This window comes from Caenorhabditis remanei, chromosome II, assembly GCF_010183535.1.
Source record: "Caenorhabditis remanei strain PX506 chromosome II, whole genome shotgun sequence".
NCBI classification, from domain to species: Eukaryota; Metazoa; Nematoda; class Chromadorea; order Rhabditida; family Rhabditidae; genus Caenorhabditis; species Caenorhabditis remanei.
Window position 1 is genome coordinate 14,739,017 of NC_071329.1, and position 20,461 is coordinate 14,759,477.

General features: G+C 37.2%; 5 protein-coding genes across 5 annotated transcripts; 3 read left to right on the forward strand and 2 right to left on the reverse strand.

Annotated features, from left to right (window-relative positions):
• Window positions 1-1,159: 1,159 nt before the first annotated feature.
• Window positions 1,160-2,667, forward strand: GCK72_006988 (uncharacterized protein; the record flags this gene model as incomplete). The annotated part of the gene is made up of 7 exons (XM_053725922.1): window positions 1,160-1,262; window positions 1,315-1,383; window positions 1,429-1,623; window positions 2,146-2,241; window positions 2,297-2,368; window positions 2,416-2,499; window positions 2,546-2,667. The coding sequence occupies 7 exons, from the start codon at window positions 1,160-1,162 to the stop codon at window positions 2,665-2,667; spliced, it is 741 nt and encodes a 246-aa protein (XP_053590116.1).
• A 688-nt stretch (window positions 2,668-3,355) lies between these two features.
• GCK72_006989 (uncharacterized protein) lies at window positions 3,356-4,222 on the reverse strand (the record flags this gene model as incomplete). The annotated part of the gene is made up of 2 exons (XM_053725923.1): window positions 3,356-3,491; window positions 3,537-4,222. The coding sequence occupies 2 exons, from the start codon at window positions 4,220-4,222 to the stop codon at window positions 3,356-3,358; spliced, it is 822 nt and encodes a 273-aa protein (XP_053590117.1).
• A 50-nt stretch (window positions 4,223-4,272) lies between these two features.
• On the reverse strand, window positions 4,273-4,688 carry GCK72_006990 (uncharacterized protein; the record flags this gene model as incomplete). The annotated part of the gene is made up of 2 exons (XM_053725924.1): window positions 4,273-4,570; window positions 4,615-4,688. 2 exons carry the CDS (start codon window positions 4,686-4,688, stop codon window positions 4,273-4,275), a joined length of 372 nt encoding a protein of 123 aa, XP_053590118.1.
• A 2,396-nt stretch (window positions 4,689-7,084) lies between these two features.
• On the forward strand, window positions 7,085-8,718 carry GCK72_006991 (uncharacterized protein; the record flags this gene model as incomplete). Its single annotated transcript, XM_053725925.1, has 10 exons — window positions 7,085-7,130; window positions 7,178-7,255; window positions 7,309-7,362; window positions 7,411-7,539; window positions 7,587-7,703; window positions 7,872-7,934; window positions 7,981-8,169; window positions 8,249-8,416; window positions 8,459-8,651; window positions 8,703-8,718. 10 exons carry the CDS (start codon window positions 7,085-7,087, stop codon window positions 8,716-8,718), a joined length of 1,053 nt encoding a protein of 350 aa, XP_053590119.1.
• Window positions 8,719-10,046: 1,328 nt separating this feature from the next.
• Window positions 10,047-20,149, forward strand: GCK72_006992 (uncharacterized protein; the record flags this gene model as incomplete). Its single annotated transcript, XM_053725926.1, has 29 exons — window positions 10,047-10,086; window positions 10,129-10,239; window positions 10,290-10,439; window positions 10,518-10,592; window positions 11,275-11,328; window positions 11,375-11,449; window positions 11,497-11,571; window positions 11,620-11,673; window positions 11,717-11,812; window positions 11,998-12,225; window positions 13,864-13,959; window positions 14,010-14,147; window positions 14,377-14,523; window positions 14,784-14,906; window positions 14,956-15,126; window positions 15,560-15,757; window positions 16,587-16,721; window positions 16,765-17,067; window positions 17,113-17,502; window positions 18,028-18,201; window positions 18,251-18,409; window positions 18,590-18,685; window positions 18,730-18,807; window positions 18,962-19,213; window positions 19,257-19,373; window positions 19,425-19,520; window positions 19,564-19,671; window positions 19,873-19,965; window positions 20,013-20,149. The coding sequence occupies 29 exons, from the start codon at window positions 10,047-10,049 to the stop codon at window positions 20,147-20,149; spliced, it is 3,969 nt and encodes a 1,322-aa protein (XP_053590120.1).
• Between the last annotated feature and the right edge of the window lie 312 nt (window positions 20,150-20,461).

The following is a 20,461-nucleotide window of genomic DNA, read 5'->3' on the forward strand; positions in this document are numbered from 1 at the left end:
CCTTCCTGCTTACTCTTCAACTCATCGTCCTTCTTCCACTGTTGTCACCTTTCCCTCATGCTGTTGACCCTATCCTGATGTTCTTTCTCGAATTTTTCGTTTCGTTTTCGAAATTCTGCTCCAAGTTTACCACCTTCCTCATCATCTCCTCCTTCCAATCTCCTATCCTTTTCATGGTATCCCAACCCAATCTCAAGCTCCTTCCACTATCTTGAACACCATTTGATGATTTCTGTGCACTCCTTCAACTTTCCCGATGTCCCGAACCCTCTCCCGAAGCTTCTCATGAAATTCACTTCAAATTTGACCTCCATTATCTTCTTTCTTCGCTACTATCATCTCAATTGTATCCAACTTCAATTCCAATTTCACACTGTTGTCCGGTCCTCCTCTGTGTTCTCCTTCCTCATCTCCCTCCCAAAGTTGCTCACTCAACGTGTCTTGAACATTTCATTCTTCTTCGCTTTCTGGGTAAATTCTAATAAACTTTTATAAAGTAAACAAGTTTTTGAGAATGATAACTTTTGCATTGAGGTACTGGAGAGACACACGTACACACACACATACACTCTATCCTCTAGTCCCTCTGTGTCATATTGCACAAAACGAGGAGCAGTCAGACGTCTGCTTGGTGGTGTCTATTAGAAAGAAGATAATTTGCACCTACTACGTATTAGTTGATGTTTAGGTAGAAGGTTTTGGAGGTTGGGCACGAATTGAAGGGAGAAGAGGTCACATGAAAAGGTGATGTCTACTGCAGTTCAGTTTTTGAATTCAACATGTTTTATTTGTTAAAATAAAATAAATTTATCATTCTTTGATTAATAACTTTTCGAGATATCGATGATCAAATCTGATCGAATTTTCCTTTTGAAGCTGAAAAACAGCTTCTTTTCTCGAAGCTACAGCTCAAAAACGAAATCGGTAACCCTTATAAATTTTAACATTATTAGATTCCTTGTGTTTCAATCAGTATAATTATGCTCCAAAATCTTTATTCGACTAATAACTTTTTGAGAAATCGCGAAAGAAAAAGTGTTGTCTGTGCTTAACTGCTGGTGGCCGAACTTTTACAATTTTCGCGACCGCCGTCGTTTTGGCGCCGTTTACATCTCAATTTTTGAATTTCGGGCACATATTCCCTAAATTTCAGTGAATAATGAATGGAAAGCGTGTTCGTCACCAGTCAAATGGCATCCAAGAAATTTCTACTCGTAGAAATGTCTCTGAAAGTTCCGATGATGATGATATTCGTGTCGTCTGTAGGTTTCTTTAATGTTCTTATTTTGAGGTTGTTTATACCACACTTTTCAGATGATTCGGCACAAGAGATTGAAAAAGACCAGGTGATCGCAGGCTTGAAAGAGCAGCTAGAGCAAAAAGGTAAGCGTTTTAAGCTAGCTATCAAATGATCTATTCCTTTTCCAGATGCCCGCATCCGACAAGTGGAAATGGAGCGAGATGCCCGAATCCGACAAGTTGAATTCGAGCGAGATGCCCGAATCCAACAAGTTGAATTCGAGCGAGATGCTCGAATCCGAGAAGTGGAACTCGAGCGAGATGCCGAAATCGGAGTCTTGATGAAAAGTTTTGGAATTATGAAAGGAAAAATTGAAGCTAAAAGTAAGTGAGCTTATTTCTGAGCTCCCTGTTTTCAAAGATTAGTTATCCAAAATTCTATTTTTTGAAAAATTGTCTTGACAGGGAAAGTAAGACCTTGCACGTCTTATTTAGGACAAACAGACACACCGACAGTTTTCCTCCTCTAATCCTCCACTCTCACAACCAGCTGACTGGTTCCATTCGTTCGTCTACCTAATCCGTAACATGCTGCACCTGTTACATGAGCTCCTACCAATGAAGCGGCAAAGATGAACCCCTAATTCGCTTTCTAATTATAGACTTACCTGAAGAGAAGGAAAAGGAGACGCTCTTAATTAATTTAATCTGCACCCGTTTTACCTCTCGTTGAGTATAGCGAGCTGAATTTAAAATAACATTTTCAAATCAGAGATATGAACCAAAATCAAAAGAGCGGGTCCAAGACTACAGCGCACTTTTGATCCGAGAATTTTTCTTCCTTTAAAATCTCTCAAGACGTTTTTCGAGAAATCATCAAGCAGCTATCATTCTTCTTTTTTCCAGATGTACAGATACAAGAACTGGAAAGTCTGCGAGAAACGGAGGTAGGAGATTTGATGAAAGTCATTGATGCCTTGAAAGAAGAAGTGAAATCTAAAAGTGAGTGAGCAAGAGGTCCTGTTATTAAAATAACTGTTCCAAATCAAATTTTCAGATATGCAAATTGCGTCTCAAACTGTTCTCGAAAGCAAGATGTACAAAGTCAATGAATCGAAGGAAGCTGTCGGTGAGACTTTATAATTTATTGCTAATAAAATGCTTGTTGAATTTCAGAAAGCGAAAACTTGGAGTTGAAAGGTCGCGAAGCTGAAAGTCTGAAAGCCTTTGAGAATATGGTGATCAAATGTAAAACATTTGGTATGTCCTTGATAGAATACATCATTAAGACAAAAATGAATTGTAGAGAATATTTCATTGGATTTGGATAGTCATCTCTTTCAACGCAACGCACAAGTCCTTGAATTGGAGAAAAAACTGGTAGATGCTGGTACGATACTCTTATTTCTTCTTCTTGTGAAGAGTTGAAAATCAGAAGTTGTATTTACAGAGAAGACAATTGAGAACCAAAAAAAATGAAATTGAGAAACTGTACAACATTTTCGAGCCATAAGTTAAACTTTTGGTAAGTTTTTTTCTGCCTACAAAAATCAATCGGCTTGCTCTCAGGTCTCGTGTCGCATCTGATTGTCATGATTATGCATTCAACTTGCCCGTAACTTTCAATAACTACCCTGTTGATCTTTCCCTCAATTACTCCTCCATATGTTTCTCTCCTTTCTTAAATTTGTTGCATATCCCTCATGGTCACATGTTTCTTCCCCCTTTCATACCTCTTCACTCCATTCCTTGTTATCCCCCCGTATCTCTTCGGATTTCCCGTTGATTATGTTTTATGCAAATTAAAGTTAACCTTCAATTTGTCTTTTTTAGCTCCAGGTCACCTTCCCAATCATCTCTTGCATTTATTCGTGTTTCTAGAGAAACGAAAATAAATAGAAACCTGCTTCCCAGAGTGTCATAATGGATGATTTACATATGTACACACTTACACACTCACACACCGGAGGATAAAAAGAAAATGACCTTTACGAAGAACTTCTGTTGTAACCATGCTTGCAAATGGGTGATGTTACCAGTCTAGAGAAAATTCGGAGTTTACAGATCATATGAATCCCGGACATACGCTCTCTGGGAGCTCTTTTTTATTTTTGAATTAATCAAATTTTGACAAGTACGAGTTGGTATAAGTTTTTTTTATGTGTGCAAAAACAGAATCCGAGGTGGTTGGCAATAGAATGTTTTTGTAGATCAGAAGTGGAATCAAAGCTTGCAGTGGGAAGTGGAGGCGTCTGAAATTTAAAAGTTGGGAATTGATTTTCGGCTCAATACATTACCTTCGTCTAGCTATCTTCCGGATTGTTACAACTGGATTTCTTTCAAGCTCTTTGAAAACATCTTCAGCTAAATAGCGAAAAGCCATCCTTAGGGAAAATGATGTTCCAACACTGGGTATATTCTCCAGCCAGTGACGGAGCAATGCAATAAATTCACTTCTATCAGCCATCATATCTAAGAGGCGGATGTTGGAGTGTTCTATTTGTCTCAAATTTAAGTCTCTGTTATCGGTGATCAGTAATAGTTTGGAAGTTCGGATGATGTCGTTATTCACTTCAATATTCCGCCCATTCGTCTTGAATGAATCCAATGGGAAACATTCAGGGACTAGAAATGGTTTGAGCTTTCGAATCGTATTGGTCTTCGATGTTTTGAGGTGTAAGTTCTTGGTATGTATCTTCATTTCTTGTGGAAGACGAACAACATCTTCACAGTAAAAACCAAAGTTTTGAGTCAAAATAGTCTTTCTTCCTGTGAAAAACTTCCAAATCAAATATTTCATCGCGTTGTACACATACTGTTTATACTCTAAACGTTCGACGTGCTTGATTGAATCTCCAAATGAGATTTGTAGTTGAACGTAGACCGAATACGGAGGAATGATTCCCTCTCGTCGAAGGTTATATGGAACAAGATTCTCATTCAATGCTTTGATGAGTTCATAATCAGGATACGGTTGAGACATTAGTTGTTTCACTCTGTTCCTCATATTAAAAGCATCCAATTTTTGACCTTCTAGAAGATTCGTTTCTTTGCCACAGTTTGAAAAATGATCTCATCAGGGCATTGCTCAAATGGTTCCTTGTTTATTAGCAATCCATATTGATCAACATCATACCTAAATCCACCAGCAGAGTTTCTCTTATCACATTGCATTGGGATATCCTCATTATGGTACTGTTTGATAACTCCTATTTTGTATCGAACATCATCAACTGTTATCGTTAGAGAGCTGATACGAAAGTTTCGAATTCGGAGAGGAGTCAAATTGTCTGTTGAACGGATTCCCGGACATCGATGGGAAAACTCGAATCTGAAGGTTGAATTACTACAAATATGTTTTCGAAAAAGGCTTACCTTAACGCTGCTGGCAAATATTGAAGCACACATTTGGAACTTTGATAGGAAAGGAATCGATTGGGTGCATACATATTTGATAGAAATCAGTGAATGAGAAGACAAATATCGACTGGCCAGAAGAAAAAGACAGTTGGTGAGATGGCACATTAGGTGTGACACTAGAATTACATGGTTTACAGTTGGATTGGGGTCAATAGGGTTGTGGGAAAGTGTACCTGCTGTTTGATGGCCGAACAATGAGAGAGGATGTGTTCATGGGTGATGCGGATCATACTGAAATCGAAGACAATTAAAGAATTCAGAATCTAGAAGAGAGATTCGAAAATTCAAGGCTTTATGAGTCAAAAAATTGAAGAGGGAATCAGATGAGTTTGAAATCTAACAGTATATAATTGATTTTCAGTTCAATACAATACCTTCGATTTCCAATTTTCCGGATAGTTACACCTCGAATCCTTTCAATTTCCTTAAAAACATATGCGGATGTTCGAATATTCGATTTCCCTCAAATTCTAGGCCCTATTATCACTGGCCGTACAGTTCAATAACGAGACCTAGTAAAATGAAATGAATTCTGAACAAGAAATCAGTTTTCAAAAATTGCTCAGTGGCCTCCAGAATTGAGATAATCGGGTCTGACAATTTAATTGCACTTTCTTCAGCCCTTCCTGCCTACATCGGCATACCCCACCATTCTTCGAATATGTTTCAGCATACGCATACCAGCCTACACCTCTGCATAAACTTTCAGTTACTTGTTACATCTTGCCTCCCTTTGTTCTTTGATTGTTGCTTTTTGGATCCGCTTGCTCATTGCAACACACAACATTTCTAGATCAGATGATGGATTAAAAGAACAAAATCTTTGTCGAAAGATACAAAAAATCAGGATAGCGACCCGTTTTACAAAAAATTCCAAAAAAAAAAGAATGCGGTTCATCTCGTTTCGTTATTTTACAACCATATCTATCTATAGAATCTATCATCTTTGCGCGATTTTTAATTTTTCGTTTTGACCTTGAGTGTTCATTTCTTCTTTGCAAAGTTTAACAGCTGGAGACCTTTATTTAGGTCAACTGAGTGTAGGTGTGCCTTATCAAAAAATATATATTTTGAATGTTCCATTCATGTAAGTTCTATCACTTTCAAATTGTTACATTTTTGTTGTTTTTAGTGTCATAAATATTTTTGCCTCATCCACCGGATAAAAAGACCGGTCAAAAAGATATAGACCGTGACCGTTTTAATTGAAGTTTTCCAACTTTTGTTTTGTACGAGCACTTCTTAGCACTAAGTTACATATCGCCAAAGTAGTTTCTCCCTCAGGTTTGAGGATTCATAGCTACTGAATTGGTTAGAGCTGCATAATATTCTGTTTTTTAGGGGGTCGAATAAGTATGGAGAAAGAGAGGGAAAGAAGTCCAATGAAACAAAAAAGCTGATATATGTACACTGACACAAAGTTCTGTTTGGAGATGAAGAGACAGATACATTTCTTCTTTTCTCCAAAAGCGGAAAAAGTTCGAAAAACGGGCGTCTAAAAGAAGAAAAGCTGGTCTAGGAAGAAACGAATAGACGAAGAAGAAAAAAAAAAGAGAAACTTTGTCTCCGTGAAAGGTAGATGAGATTAGAAGACATGTATTCACTCAAAGGACATCCGGATACCCGAACACACCGACAGACCGAACATCAGAGTTCACTTTTCTTGCCCATCAACCAATCCTCTCATTTTCTTCAGTATCTTATTTCTCATCAACTCTTATTCCTGCACTTCTCGTCGACCTAGTCCAATTAATTTTTGTAGTTGACTTTTTATACGGATACTCCCTAGAGAGTTATGATCATTTTAAGGGGGCAGCTCAAAAATCACTTCATTTTGTCGATACCTAACTTGCTAGGCTAACGTCAGAAAACCCATCCATATGTGGGTGGTTCATTTGCTCGATGACATTTGATTAAGTCCTCCTCATTCGTTTTATGGGCGGTTCCTTCTCTATGACGCTTTTTTCTTCACTTTCAATTTGCCCTTCCCCATTTCGCAACTGGTTTTTTTTGTTTCACCTTTCTCTTCAAAAAGAAAACTCGTACCAGTACGCATTACTGCAGTAGGTTACTGTAAGAGACATTGTCTATTCTGGTTTGCTAGTTTTTTGTCACTATTTGCAGATTAAATTAGTGTTGAGTCACACATTAGGTTGTAAACTATTGCTGACACCTCATCTATTCCTGACAGTTGTTGTTATTCATTTTCCGTTTTCATTTTAAGTTTCTTTTTTTCTTTGTATGTGACATTTTTTGCAAGAAATCTTGCACATTCACTTCCGTTCATAATCACATTCCGCCCACTCGAAGTTTATGATTGTTTGCCTTCATGCAGATTGTATTGTCTTCTTTTTCTTCGGGTTTTCACAGTTTCCACTTTTTCTTATTCCTCAGATTCCCTCACTTTCCACATTTTCAGCTAGCCATGACTCCCTTGTTTGGAACAAACTGTGGAAACTGCAAGGACTACAGTAAGTCGCTATTCAATTCAGATCGGTCCATCCGTCATTAATTACAGTCGAGCAGTATTACCACGAATTGGATGCCGTAGTGGAAGGAGCAATGACAAATTTTCGAAGATTAATAAGAGAGGAATGTGAGTTTCGAAAAAATCGACGTTACACTGTTTCTGTACTGATAGTGTTTCAGATGCGGGAATCTATAACACGGATAAAACAGAGGAGGAACGAATGGATCACATGAGTTAGTTATTTGGCCCTAATCCATTTCAATCAAAACTTTCATTTTTAGAAGAACTCTGCCAGGAAGTTCAGCAGCATATTGCCACGAAGAAAGATAATATGCTCAACAAGCTGCGAGAACAGATAGTCTCCTTGAAAAGTCTTGGTGACGCAAAGGATGGTTTTGTGAAGAAAATAGGTGAGCAAGGAGCAAACTAAAACGTCTCTAAAACACTGTTTTTCTAGAAAAGGAGATTCTCGAGCAGGAGCAGAAATGGGTGGAACAATATGCCACGATGGAAGCAACGGTTGCTGATCTGGAAGAAGACGTCAAAAATTTGAGCAGCCAACTCTTGGCTAAAGGTATCTGATACAAAACATATCAAAACCTTTAATGATTTTAGATGAATCATACCAAACTCTGGTGAGAAGGTTGGACGCTGAAAACAAGAACCTGAAAGATCAGTTGGCACAAAAAGGTAAATTCAATTTTTAAAAAATCTAAGTTTTCATCATCAAAACTTCTATCAGATAAAGATTGGACAGACACCAAGGACAAATTGGCTGATGTGACCGAAGAAGTGAAAGTCCTCCGTTAGTTTTTTCTCATCAATTCACAATTTCCACACGTTTTTTACAGGAGACGAACTTCAAGCTGCTAATGAGGACAGTGTCCGAGACAAGAAGAAAATACAAGAGCTTGACGAGGAGGCAGGTCCCTTGAAAACCGAGTTAGCTGCTGCTCACACGGCTCTATTGGCCACGCAGAAAGCAAACCTTCAGAAGAATCAGAAAATCTCGGAAATAAAATCGAAGCTGGAGAATGCGGGTAAGTAACTTCTCAATAACTACTTCTGTTGAAAATAGGAGAACGGTTACAGTAATAACCAAAAGTTTCAATTTTTCAGAAAAGATTGCAGCCGCGAAAGATCAAGTAATCAAACAGATAAAGAAAACGGCAGAGGAAAACGCAAAGGAAATTCAAGACTTGAAAGAGGAAAAGATGGTACAGCAAAAAAAGAGCGAGGATGACGAGCTTGTAATGGAGAAATTGAAAGAGCTTCTGGAACAAGCAGGTTAGTAATCATCTCTTATACTCTTGATAGTACATCTTACAGAAGACAATGAGAAAAAGAGAAAGGAGACCGAAGAACTTGGGAAGGTCAGAAGACGAGAGAGACTCGAGGAGAGAAAAAGAAAGAAGGATAGAAAGATGAAGAGAAAACTTGAGAAGCACGAGAAGAAGTGGGGACCGATCAAGATGATGAAGACAGACGATGAGAAGGAGATCTGTGATCCGTCGGATAGTGGGTGAGTTGATTCAAATGGTTCAGGAATTGACGGTGTGTGTTATATTTTCAGGTGCTCCACACCATGATTCTCGCATTCCGAAAACCATAGCATTCATTTTCCAAATCTTGTGCTCCTCTCCTCCAATTAACCTTGTTTTTCTCAAAGTATAACTTGCTTTGCTCTTTTTTTCATTTATCATTCTCTTGTTTCTTCCCCAGTTCCACCTGTTTCCAGAAGTTGTACTCTTGTTTCTATTCCCGTTTTTATGTTTCGTTTCCCAGCCTTTTAAATTGTTTTCTTAGATCACTTCTGAACTTGATCACCCAATCCTGGTGCAATTTTTTAAACTTGAATCGTTTTCTCTATTTGTTCAATAAAACGAGGTCCGACACCACCAGAATGTCGACTAATGAACTAAAAGGTCAAAAAAGCCATTCGGTTAGAATGATTATTGAAAGAAGCGGCAGCGCGGCATATGGTGAAAGGGAATGATCGCATTACTTTTTATTGGTCGCTTTGTTTATGGAGCAGGAACTTGAACAAGCTTTTATTGAACCGATAAGAAAGGAACATGAGAAGGGGGCATGTTATTTTTTCCGACGATTTATTTTTTTTTGAAAGAAAGCGAAAACTTCAAAAAAAATCATATTTATGAATCAACACATGATCTCCCACACTACGAAAAAGAACTGCAAGAAGCCGATTTTTTCACGTTTTATTTAATTCAATACTTTCATTTTTGCACTGAAAATGCAGTATTTTCAGGCTTTCAGACGTCGCAATGGATGAAAATAGGTCCCATCCATCAGAATTTAGAAAAATTAGGAAAATTAAATGCTCTATCTTATGAGCCAGAAAACTTGAATTTTGGTAAAAAAAAACTTTTTTGATTCAGAAAAACGGATTTTTAGAAAATTGAGTATAACGTTTTTGGCAGAAAACATTTTCAGACAAGAATTGCAGCAAATGTACTCAAGGACACTCTGAAACTGTTACATTTTTTGGAAAAATAATTGTTGGCTGACATTGCTGAAAATTATATTTTTCTGAAAATAAGTTTTTCAGTATCTAAAAATACAATGTCTAGCCAAAATTCACGTTTTCTGGCTCATTCGATTGAGAATTTTATTTTCCACAATTTCGATCCTTTTTTCATCGATTGCGACGTCTGAAAACCTAAAAATACTACATTTACAGTGCAAAAAATTATTAATAAAAGTTTAAAACCGTGGCGCGAGAAAAATTGGCGCTGGTCGAAAGAGCGTATTTCATTTGTCAATCGGTGTACTCCTCTCGGAGTGCGTGAATTTTCATGTGTATTCTTTTTTTGATTTTAATGAAAATTGTATTCTACGCATCTTTATTTTCTATTTTCTTTCAATTTTATGTTTTTTTTCAGTTCAATTTCCAGTTATGAGCTCTGGCTTGGGTTGTGAAAGGTGTTCGAACAACGGTTAGTCGTCGAAATTTTCCAATTTCATCTTTTTTTTTTCAGAAGAATGGCGAATAAACTATACGCAACAGTTGGAAACGGTGGTGGCGGATGGGATGTCTATATTCGAGACGCAGACGAAAGAACGATTCGAGAATTTGTGTAAAGTCGAAGGTAATTTAAGTTGCAATTTAAAACATACAAAAATTATTAATTATTTTCAGCCGAAAAGCACAAAGCGGAGATTGTCATTTGGGAGAGCAGATGTCACGATTTGGAAGATGAACTTCAGAAAAGACACGAAAGAAACCAAGATTTGCTATTCGATGCGCAGCACAAAAATATGGAATTCGCGGAAGAGATCAAGAAGATGTGTTAGTCATTTCGACCTGCAAATAAGAAATTTGAACAAAAAATAGACATTTTTCTGTACATTTCCGTTTTTTTTTCAGTGGAAGAGTCCAAGGAGAGCGAACGATTCTTGAAGCAGAAAATCAGTTATTTGGAGGAGAAACTCGAGCAACCTGGTTGGTATTTCAGACGACAAGCTGTTTTTGAGTAATTCTAAACTCAAAAAAGACGAAAATCGTGGCTATTTTACAAAAAATCAGTCCAAAAAGCCATTTTTGGAATTTAGCGCTGATAAGCAGCGTTGAAATTCGCTCATGAAGATTTAGCAGCGCTAAACTCGATTTTTGGTGGTTTCTTGTCGAAAACTCGCGAAAATAGTCGGTTTTCGCTGAAAATTCGTGTGAGATTCAAATTCTTAGATTCATATTCACTTCGGAACATGAAATTTCCGATTAACAAGTCCCCAAAAGCCATTTTTGGACTTTAGCGCTGCTAAGCAGCGTTGAAATCCGCTCATAAAGTTTTAGCACCGCTAAACTCGATTTTTGCCTTAAACTCGCGAAAATATTCGGTTTCCGCTGAAAATTTGTCTGAAATTCAAATACTTATAGTCATATTCACTTGGAAACGCGAAGTTTCCTCCTGGCTAGTCGTTTTTTAACCCAAAATTTTGAAAGTTGAAATTAAACCGACTGAAATCCACTGTTTCCGCACAACATCCGATAATTTTCCGTCAAAAGTCTGTCTGTATGTCTTTGTCGTCCGGATATCTTCAAGATTCAGACGAATATCTAAACACAACATCTGCGACGATAAAGAGCTTCTGAAAGATAATAGACATCATAATATCATTTTCAGCACTGCAAAAATCACAGTATGCTGCACAACTCGACTCTGAAATTAAAACTTATAGTGAGTAAAAAGAAATCTCATTTGAATAAAAAGCTATTGGTTTCAGAGAAGAATTTCGAAGCTGAAATGTACACTGTCAAGTATGAGAATGAGAAGTTAAAGGAAGAGATCATAAAGATTTGTGAGAAATTTCGCTTTTCTATTAAAAAATTAAGAAAAATTGTTCAGCGGATAACTCGGAGAAGAATGAGGAAGTCATGATGCAAGAAATTGATTCTTTGACGGAAAAGCTGGAGAAAGCAAGTAAGTTTTCAGTAGAAAGAGTTGAAATTTTAAGATTTAAATTTTCAGAACACGACTTTCGCGTCCAGGAAGTCACCGCCGATCGCATGATTCGCGAGAACCGTATGGGAAATTTTCCAAAATTTTGATGAATTCATATTTACAGAACAATTCGAGGAAATTGAGGTCCCCAAATTGCAAACTGAAATTAAAAAGCTGAAAAAGGAGGTCAAACGGCTGAATGACGAGTGGATAAAGTCAAGTAAGCGCGACGATAATCTGGAACTTATTAGCTCAGCACAGTTCTTACAACTGCGCTCTACCGAAATGTCCTTGAAAAATGTCACTTTTTCTCTGAGTCTCTCAATTTCGCATGCAATTTCCTCCGGTTTCGGTAGAGCGCGATTGTAAGAAGCGTGCCGTGTTAATAATATTTTTACAATTCAGCACTGGCACTTGCTGATAAGAAGAATCTTCCGAAACAAACGGTTGAAGAAGTTCAGAAACAAACCATAGAGAAATGTCAAGAAAGTATGAAGTTGCAAGTTGAACAATACTTGAAACAAATCTCGGATCTCAAGAATCAGCTGGATACGACTGAAAAAAAGTTTAAAGCACAGACGATTGCTAAAAAGTATGAGCATGACGTGATGGAGAGGGAGATGAAGGATATGGGTTAGTGGGTATACAGTGTTCCACATAATCTTAGCCTCACCTCACGAAAATTCAAAAACTGAAATTTTCAGGAATGCATCCAAGAAGTAAAATATGACAACTTGGGTCACAAATGTGTATACAAATGTAAATTTGATTAAAAGTTGACAAAAAAATTTTAGGTTGAATTTTATGAAAAATGCGTTTTTTCTGTTCCACATAATCTTAGCCTCACCCTTCTTATTTTAACTTTTTGAATAATTTTTTGAACTTCTGGTTTTTTCTGCATGTTTTTAGGAGAAGAAATGTTGTTTTTCATAAAATGGGTGAGGGACAGTCCCTCAACAGTTACAAAAGGTGTTTCAGTAACGCCAAACTCGCACAGGGACTATCCAAACATCAGATTTTTCTTTATCAAAACCGTAGTTCAAAATTTATTGAACAAAACTCCAAAAATTAAACTGTCAATGGTACTGCAAAATGTCCAGATTGTTCATCATCACTTTCACTCTGAGAATAATGAACCACTCTCTGTCACGGTTTGAATAATGGAAACTTTTGTTGGGAAATTAAGACAAATTTGCGATCTAAATGATTTCACGAGTCAGTCCGCAGAGAGAATTTTAATAATAATGTTCTGATACAACGAAAAATAAACGAAGCGTCATTTTTGACACAAAAACATTGTGGCCAGAGCTTGGAATTTGCTCGTAAGGATCAGTAAACAGATTGGCAAAAAGAGAGTTATCCCTATGGTATCAAACTTCAGAATGAAAACAAATCTAAACAATTTCAACTTGTTTTATCTGATGAAAACATTTCATTCTGATTGAATCGACTGCTAGAAGAAATTGTGATACTGTTAGCTCTCTTTTCATTCTGAAGTTTGATACCATAGGGATAACTCTCTTTTTGCCAATCTGTTTACTGATCCTTACGAGCAAATTCCAAGCTCTGGCCACAATGTTTTTGTGTCAAAAATGACGCTTCGTTTATTTTTCGTTGTATCAGAACATTATTATTAAAATTCTCTCTGCGGACTGACTCGTGAAATCATTTAGATCGCAAATTTGTCTTAATTTCCCAACAAAAGTTTCCATTATTCAAACCGTGACAGAGAGTGGTTCATTATTCTCAGAGTGAAAGTGATGATGAACAATCTGGACATTTTGCAGTACCATTGACAGTTTAATTTTTGGAGTTTTGGTCAATAAATTTTGAACTACGGTTTTGATAAAGAAAAATCTGATGTTTGGATAGTCCCTGTGCGAGTTTGGCGTTACTGAAACACCTTTTGTAACTGTTGAGGGACTGTCCCTCACCCATTTTATGAAAAACAACATTTCTTCTCCTAAAAACATGCAGAAAAAACCAGAAGTTCAAAAAATTATTCAAAAAGTTAAAATAAGAAGGGTGAGGCTAAGATTATGTGGAACAGAAAAAACGCATTTTTCATAAAATTCAACCTAAAATTTTTTTGTCAACTTTTAATCAAATTTACATTTGTATACACATTTGTGACCCAAGTTGTCATATTTTACTTCTTGGATGCATTCCTGAAAATTTCGAAAATTTCAGTTTTTGAATTTTCGTGAGGTGAGGCTAAGATTATGTGGAACACTGTATAATTGCTATTTTATCATCAATGTTTCCTTTCAGAGTCTCAACTTGAACAAGAGAAACGTGCCTCCGATAAGGATCTGTCCGAACATTTCAAACGAATCAAGGAGCTGAAAGAGGAGATGCGAGAACAGGGTTTTCCTTTTCAGAAACAGATTTTCAGATTTCTCAACAAAAAATTTCAGAAACGTTGTTATCGGCGACACGACGAGAGAATGAAACTTACCAGAACATAATTCATTCCTTGCAACAAGAACTTCAAGACAAGGAGGCGTCTGTCAACAGAATCAAAGAAGATTTTCAAGAACAAATTATTTTTCAGCGTTCGTACCTTTCATACTTGTCAAGGCCCAAAGGCCGGCCTTCAAAAATTGAATCAATTTTTTTCGAAATTTTTTCAATTTTTCATCGAAAATTTGAACATTTTCTATCAATTTTCAGATTTTCTTGTAATTCTGAATGATTCGCGAAAAAAAAATCGAAAAAAAATGAAATTTGAACTTTAGCGCCAATTACCTGGGTCTTGGCAAGTATGGTATTCTCACTTTTCAGAATCTCTCACTTCGCAAAAGCATGTAGAAATAGAGAACCTCAATCGGGAGAATGCAAAACGATTGGAAATTATTGCTGATCTGAAAGCGAAACTGAAAAATACCGATGATGTACATTATGTAAATAGAAAATTTGATAAACAGACACGTAAGTCATGAATATCTTCGAGTTTTATTCTGAAAAATTGTAATTTACCTTGAATTTCGCTTTGTTATGTTTAAAATTTGGTTCTTTTGTGTGAAAAACAGTATGCACCTTTAATTAAATGAGAGACTGTCTGCGTCTCTCATTCCGCCGCACTCTCTCCTCGTTTCCAGAAAGTTTGTGTTTTTTCGCAATTTCGTCGAAGAAAATGTTTTTTTTTTGAACTAATTTGATATTTCAAACGTTTTTTTCTTGTTTTACAGCAAAGGCAGAACCGCCGAGCTTGCCAGATTTCGAGATGCACGAAGAAAGAAATTCCGAACAAAATGATGACGCAAACGATGTCGAGATGAATGAATTGATAGAAGAAAACGTTCCAGTGAAACGTTTGTTCTCTGAAATCCAATTGCATCACTAATTTTCCTTTTTTTTCAGAAAATCTCGAACTCGACGATTTCGAGAAACTCAAAAAGGAGAATGCTGAAAATGTGTCTATTATTAACACTCTTCGAACACAATTTCTCGTTGATAATCATCAGTTCGAGAAGGAAATTCAGTCTCATCAGGACGAGATTGAGCAGCTCAAGAGCCAGTTGGAGGGTGTTGGTGAGTACTGCGAGCAACAATCGGAAATGATAATTCTTGAAAATGTATTTTATTTTTTGACTTCTTAGCTTTTTTAAAAGAAAAAGACAGGAGAGATTGTGCATTTAGGTACTTAGTTTGCGAAAATCGATAAAAATCGGTTGAATTGGGTCAAAAACCGGATTTTTGTGTGAGAAACGCGTAAAAGGCACGCCAGAGTTTGCCAAAGTCAAATTCTGTCTCTAAAACGCGCCAAAGGTACGCTAGACACTCAATTATTATTTTTTTTGAATTGAAGGCTGGTGTGCCTTTGACGTGTTTTTCCAAAAAATTGTTTTTTTTTCAAGAAAAAAAGTTGAAAACCGGTAAGCTGCCTACGGGTAAACGGATCTGATTTCTATCGCATTCATATAGCATTATATGTGTTTCACTTTCCAAAAAATTCATTTTTCAGATTCGTTGAAACAAGAGCTGCGTGAGTGTAAAACGAAACTGCAGCAGCAAACCGACGAAATGGAACGCATTTCGAAGGAAAGAGAGCAATTGAATGAAGAAAACGAGATGAATGTTCGAGCAGTTCTGAATATGCAAAACAAGTTGAAAGAAGCGGAAGTCAATATTGAGAGGCTGAAGTTAGATATTATTGAGCTGGGTGAGTTTCTAGAGGACTTTTTATGTGATACATATGAAATCTTGCTGTCAAACTGTTAGAATTCGTTCCTATTCCTTTCTGAACTTTTGCAAAAAATACCGTTTATTGAGAAGACACATAATTTTCAATAAAATTTCGTGTTTCTCTTCTTTTTTACGATATAAAGTGAAAAAAAACGACATTTTGTTGAAAAAAGAAATCGAGAAAACGAGGAATTGAGAAATAATTTTGCCCGAGAGGACTACACGGTGGAGAAAACTCGCGTGGGAAAACTCTTCCACCCAGGCTCCTTTTGAGCCGGGAAACGGGAATTTAGAGTGTTTAGAGCGATTTTTAGCATATGCAATGATAAAAGTTGCTCAGAATTTTCTGAAGTATCGGAATCTGAAATTAAAAAATATGACTTCAGTTCTCCTTAACAGGGGGACTGCGGTATTCCAAAAATTGAGATTTTTGATATGGATCGACTCAGAATTTTGTAGAAAAGAGAAAAGTCTCCTGGAGCCAGATCCGAAAATTCGTCTGAAACGAGTTATGAGGCCTCAAAATGTCAAAAAAGGCCTCTCGACGTGAAGATTTGCCTTATATTCCAAATTTTTTTTCATGTTCACGGTGAGAGAATTTTACTTTGAAAATAAAGCAAATCTTCACGCCGAGAGGCCCTTTTTTGATACTTTGAGGCCTCATAACTCGTTTCAAACGAATTTTCGGACCTGACTCCAAGAGAATTTTTTCTTTTCTACAAAATTCTGAGTCGATCCATATCAAAAATCTCAATTTTTGGAATACCGCAGTCCTCCTTTAAGTTATAATGAAAGTTCATTTTCAGAGCAACCAACACAACAAAAGAAAGCCGATTCTGAGAAGCTCGAGACATTATCCGGCACCATTCAAGATCTTCAAACGCAGTTAAAGGAGCAAGAAGGTGTCATCGCAGAGTTGAGAGAGAAGATTGCTCTTCAAGGTGAATTAGAGAATTTGAAAGACATATAATCTTCAAATTTCAGAAGAGCTTGCCGCGCAAGCGAAGGTCGATTTCGAAAAAGTTAAAAGAGAGCGTGCAGAGTACTATGTTCAAACAATTTGTGATCTTGAAAATGAGTTGAGAACGAAGGATGAGGAACACGCAGCCGCTCTCAGAGATTTGACCGAGAAGCCGGTCAGAAGTTCTCGAAATGATCTGAAAATGCTCAGAGAAGAGAATGAGAATCATCTGAAGACAATTCAGATGCTCCAAGGGCAATTGAAGAAGAATTTTGAGGCTTCTGATCTCGCTATGAAAGAATTAAGGGAACAGATGGTGACTCAGCGTGAGTACAGTTCTGGAAGGTGGCGTTTTTAAAAGAAATTTTCAGAAAAACTCGATTCCCAGAAGCAAATGGAGAACGAAGAATACCTTCAAATACTGAAAGTTCAAATGAAGGAAGACGAGGATTCTGCCAGTGCTCTGATTAGACAGTTGCAAGGACAACTCATCGCTGCAGAAGATTCAGAATGCCGACGACTTCAGGATATTCAGCAATTGAAACAAGAGAACTCACTTCAGCTCGAGACGATTCGTGCTCTCGATCAAAAATTGCTGGAGAAAAGTGTGGCGGATATGGCTGAGAATAACAGTGAAGCGCTTAAATTAGGATACGAGCATCTTCTGAAAGTGACTCAAAATCTGCAAGAGAAAATCATAACCAAAGAGGCAAATGCCAACACGACGATTCATGAGTTGCAGCAGCAGATTCATGCTCAACGTTCGTTTTTTTTCTGATATTTCAGAAAAATCTAAGAAACTTTCATCATTGGAGCATATGCCAAAAATCGCTCAAAACGCTCTAAATTCCCGTTTTCCCGGCTGAAAAGAAGCCTTCGTGGAAGAGTTTTCCCACGCGAGTTTATTTCACCGTGTAGTCCTCTCGGATAAGGTTTTTTGCTCAATTCCTCGTTTCGCTCACTTATTTCAACAAATTTTCGTAGTTTTTCTTCTTTTTTTGGGATATAAATTGAAAAACTACGAAAACATGTTGTAATAAGTGAGCGAAACGAGGAATTGAGCAAAAAACCTTATCCGAGAGGACTACACGGTGGACAAAAATTCGCGTGAGAAAACTTTTCCACGACGGCTCCTTTTCAGCCGGGAAAACGGGAATTTAGGGAGTTTAGAGCGATTTTTGGCATATGCTCCAATGATGAAAGTTGCTCAGAATTTTCTGAAGTATCAGAATCTGAAATAAAAATTATGACTTCAGTTCTCCTTTAATATCTTTTCGGAATTTCAGAAAATCTCATAGTTCAAACCGCAGAAGAAATGGGAAATCTCAAGAAGGAGAATGCAAGTTTCACGAAGAATATTCTGGATTTGCAAATGAAACTTGAGCAATCTGAAGCGGCGGATAAAGGAGACATTGATGATAGAATAGTTGTCGAGTTAAGAGAGCAAATTCAAGTTCAACGTAATTTGAAAAGTTTATCTCAAAATAATCCTCACAACGCGATTTTCAGAATCGCAGATATCTGAAAAGGACTCCGACAATGAGAAACTTTCGAATCAAGTGACACACTATTTGGATACGATTCATTGTCTTCAGGAGAGAATCACTAATGATAAGACGAACTCAGAAGGCGTCATTCGGGATCTGGAGGAGAAAATTGTTAATCAGCGTAGGGGTTTGAAGCTATTATCATGACACGCGTCTTACAAGCGCGCTCTACCGAAATCGAAGAAAATTGTGTGCGAAATTAAGAGACTTAGAGAAAAAGTGACATTTTTCAAGGGCATTTCGGTAGAGCGCAGTTGTAACAACTGTGCCGAGCTATAATATGAGTATTCTCTATTTTCAGAAAAACAGGCTGAAGATTTGGAAAGATCGAGAAACGAGAATTCACGTGAACTGGATAATATACCGAGTCTTTCAGATGAGAACACTGAAAAAACAGGTACATTTTGAGCTGAAAACATGAATTTATTTTTCAATTTTCAGAGAGAGAAGAGCTCGAAAGAATAGTTGAGGATCACAGAGAACAGATCGGACGATTGATGCATCAGCTGGAAAATGCTGGTTGGTTATTCGCACGACACACTTCTTACAACCGCGCTCTACCGAAATCGAAGAAAATTGCGTGCGAAATTGAGAGACTCAGAGAAAAAGAAGCATTTCGGTGGAGCGCAGTTGAAAGAACTGTGCCGAGCTAATATGATAATGAGGTTTTCAGGAGCAACAATCAATCAACTTCGCCAGGAGATTGAAGAGATTCAGCAGCGATTTCGTCAAGAGATTCTGGCCAGTCAGTTTCTCAATGACGAACATTTACGTCAACTGTCAGAGAAGAATGCTGAAATTGAGGCCTTGAAAAACCACATGGGAGAGAACGCACGACTTCTGAAATCTCTTCAAACTTTAGAGAAAGAACTCTCGGAATTGACAATTGCGGATAGTAAGCGGAAGGAGCAGATTCAAATGCAGCGTTGGTTTTCTGTGCATAATTTGATACAAATTCTTATTTTCAGAAGCAGAGATTTCTCGAAAAGAATCGGAAAAAAATCAGCTCTGGAGTAGAATTAATCAGCATACGAATACCATCGAAAATCTTGAAAATTCTCTGATATCAATCCGCGGAGAAGCTGGTCAGTGTCAAATAAATAAAGTAAATTATAAATTAAAAAAAAGTGTTTTAGAAGCGACAATCGCTCAATTGCGTTGTGAATGTGCTCAAAAAGAGCGACGTCTTCTCAGTGAGATCAAATCATTGGCTGATCAATTGGTCGCATCTGGTTTGTGAATCAGGCTGAAAACATTTGTATCAATAATTTTCAGATAAATGGGCGGGAGAGCTAGAAGAAGACTTGAATGACACCATTCGGGCGTTGGAAGCAAGACTCAAAACCGTAATTACTCAGAACTCGAATTCGACGGCTGTTTTAGGTGCGAATGAGCGAGATTAGGATGTTCAAATATTAGCACGACACGCTTTTTTACAACCGAGCTCTACCGAAACAGATGAAAATTGTGTGCGAAATTGAGAGAGTCAGAGAAAAAGAGACATTTTTCAAAAGCGTTTCGGTGAAGCGCAGTTGTAACAACTGTGACGAGCTAATGTACAATATACAGTTAATTGTATTTCAGCCCACACGGATGACAAAATTTGGGCGTTGGAAACGAAGTTGAATAATTCGAACAACGACGTGAAGCGTCTGACGAATGATTTGGTTAAAGCTAGTGAGTTTCAGTCTATTCTGATTTCACAATTAAACTTACTTTTTCAGAATCCTGGGTCAGCGAGTTGAAGATCCAACACGAGGAGCAAGTTAAAATGATGCAGGATCAAATTCAGAAGCTTGGTGGAGCATCGATGAATGAAGAGGAAATGGTGAAGCATGAGTTGGCCGCTGAGAAATGTTAAATTCAACTAATATTTCGTAATAATTTCTTTGTTTTTTTTCTCACTGTTTTGCCTTTTTTTCTCTTTTTTATGTTTTTGAAAACCGTCTCTCCGATATGTTATAGTAGAAAATCTGTACACGAATTATTTGCATTCCCTATCACGTTCCCTCATTCACAATGTTTATTATTATTTCTATTTTTGCTTACCAACCTCCTACAATCCATGTTCTGTTTTCTTCCCCATGACACACCCGATTCTGGTTTACATTTCATATCAATTTTCGTTTTTTTGTTTTGCAATTTACGTTAAAATTAGACTTTTTTATGTTAT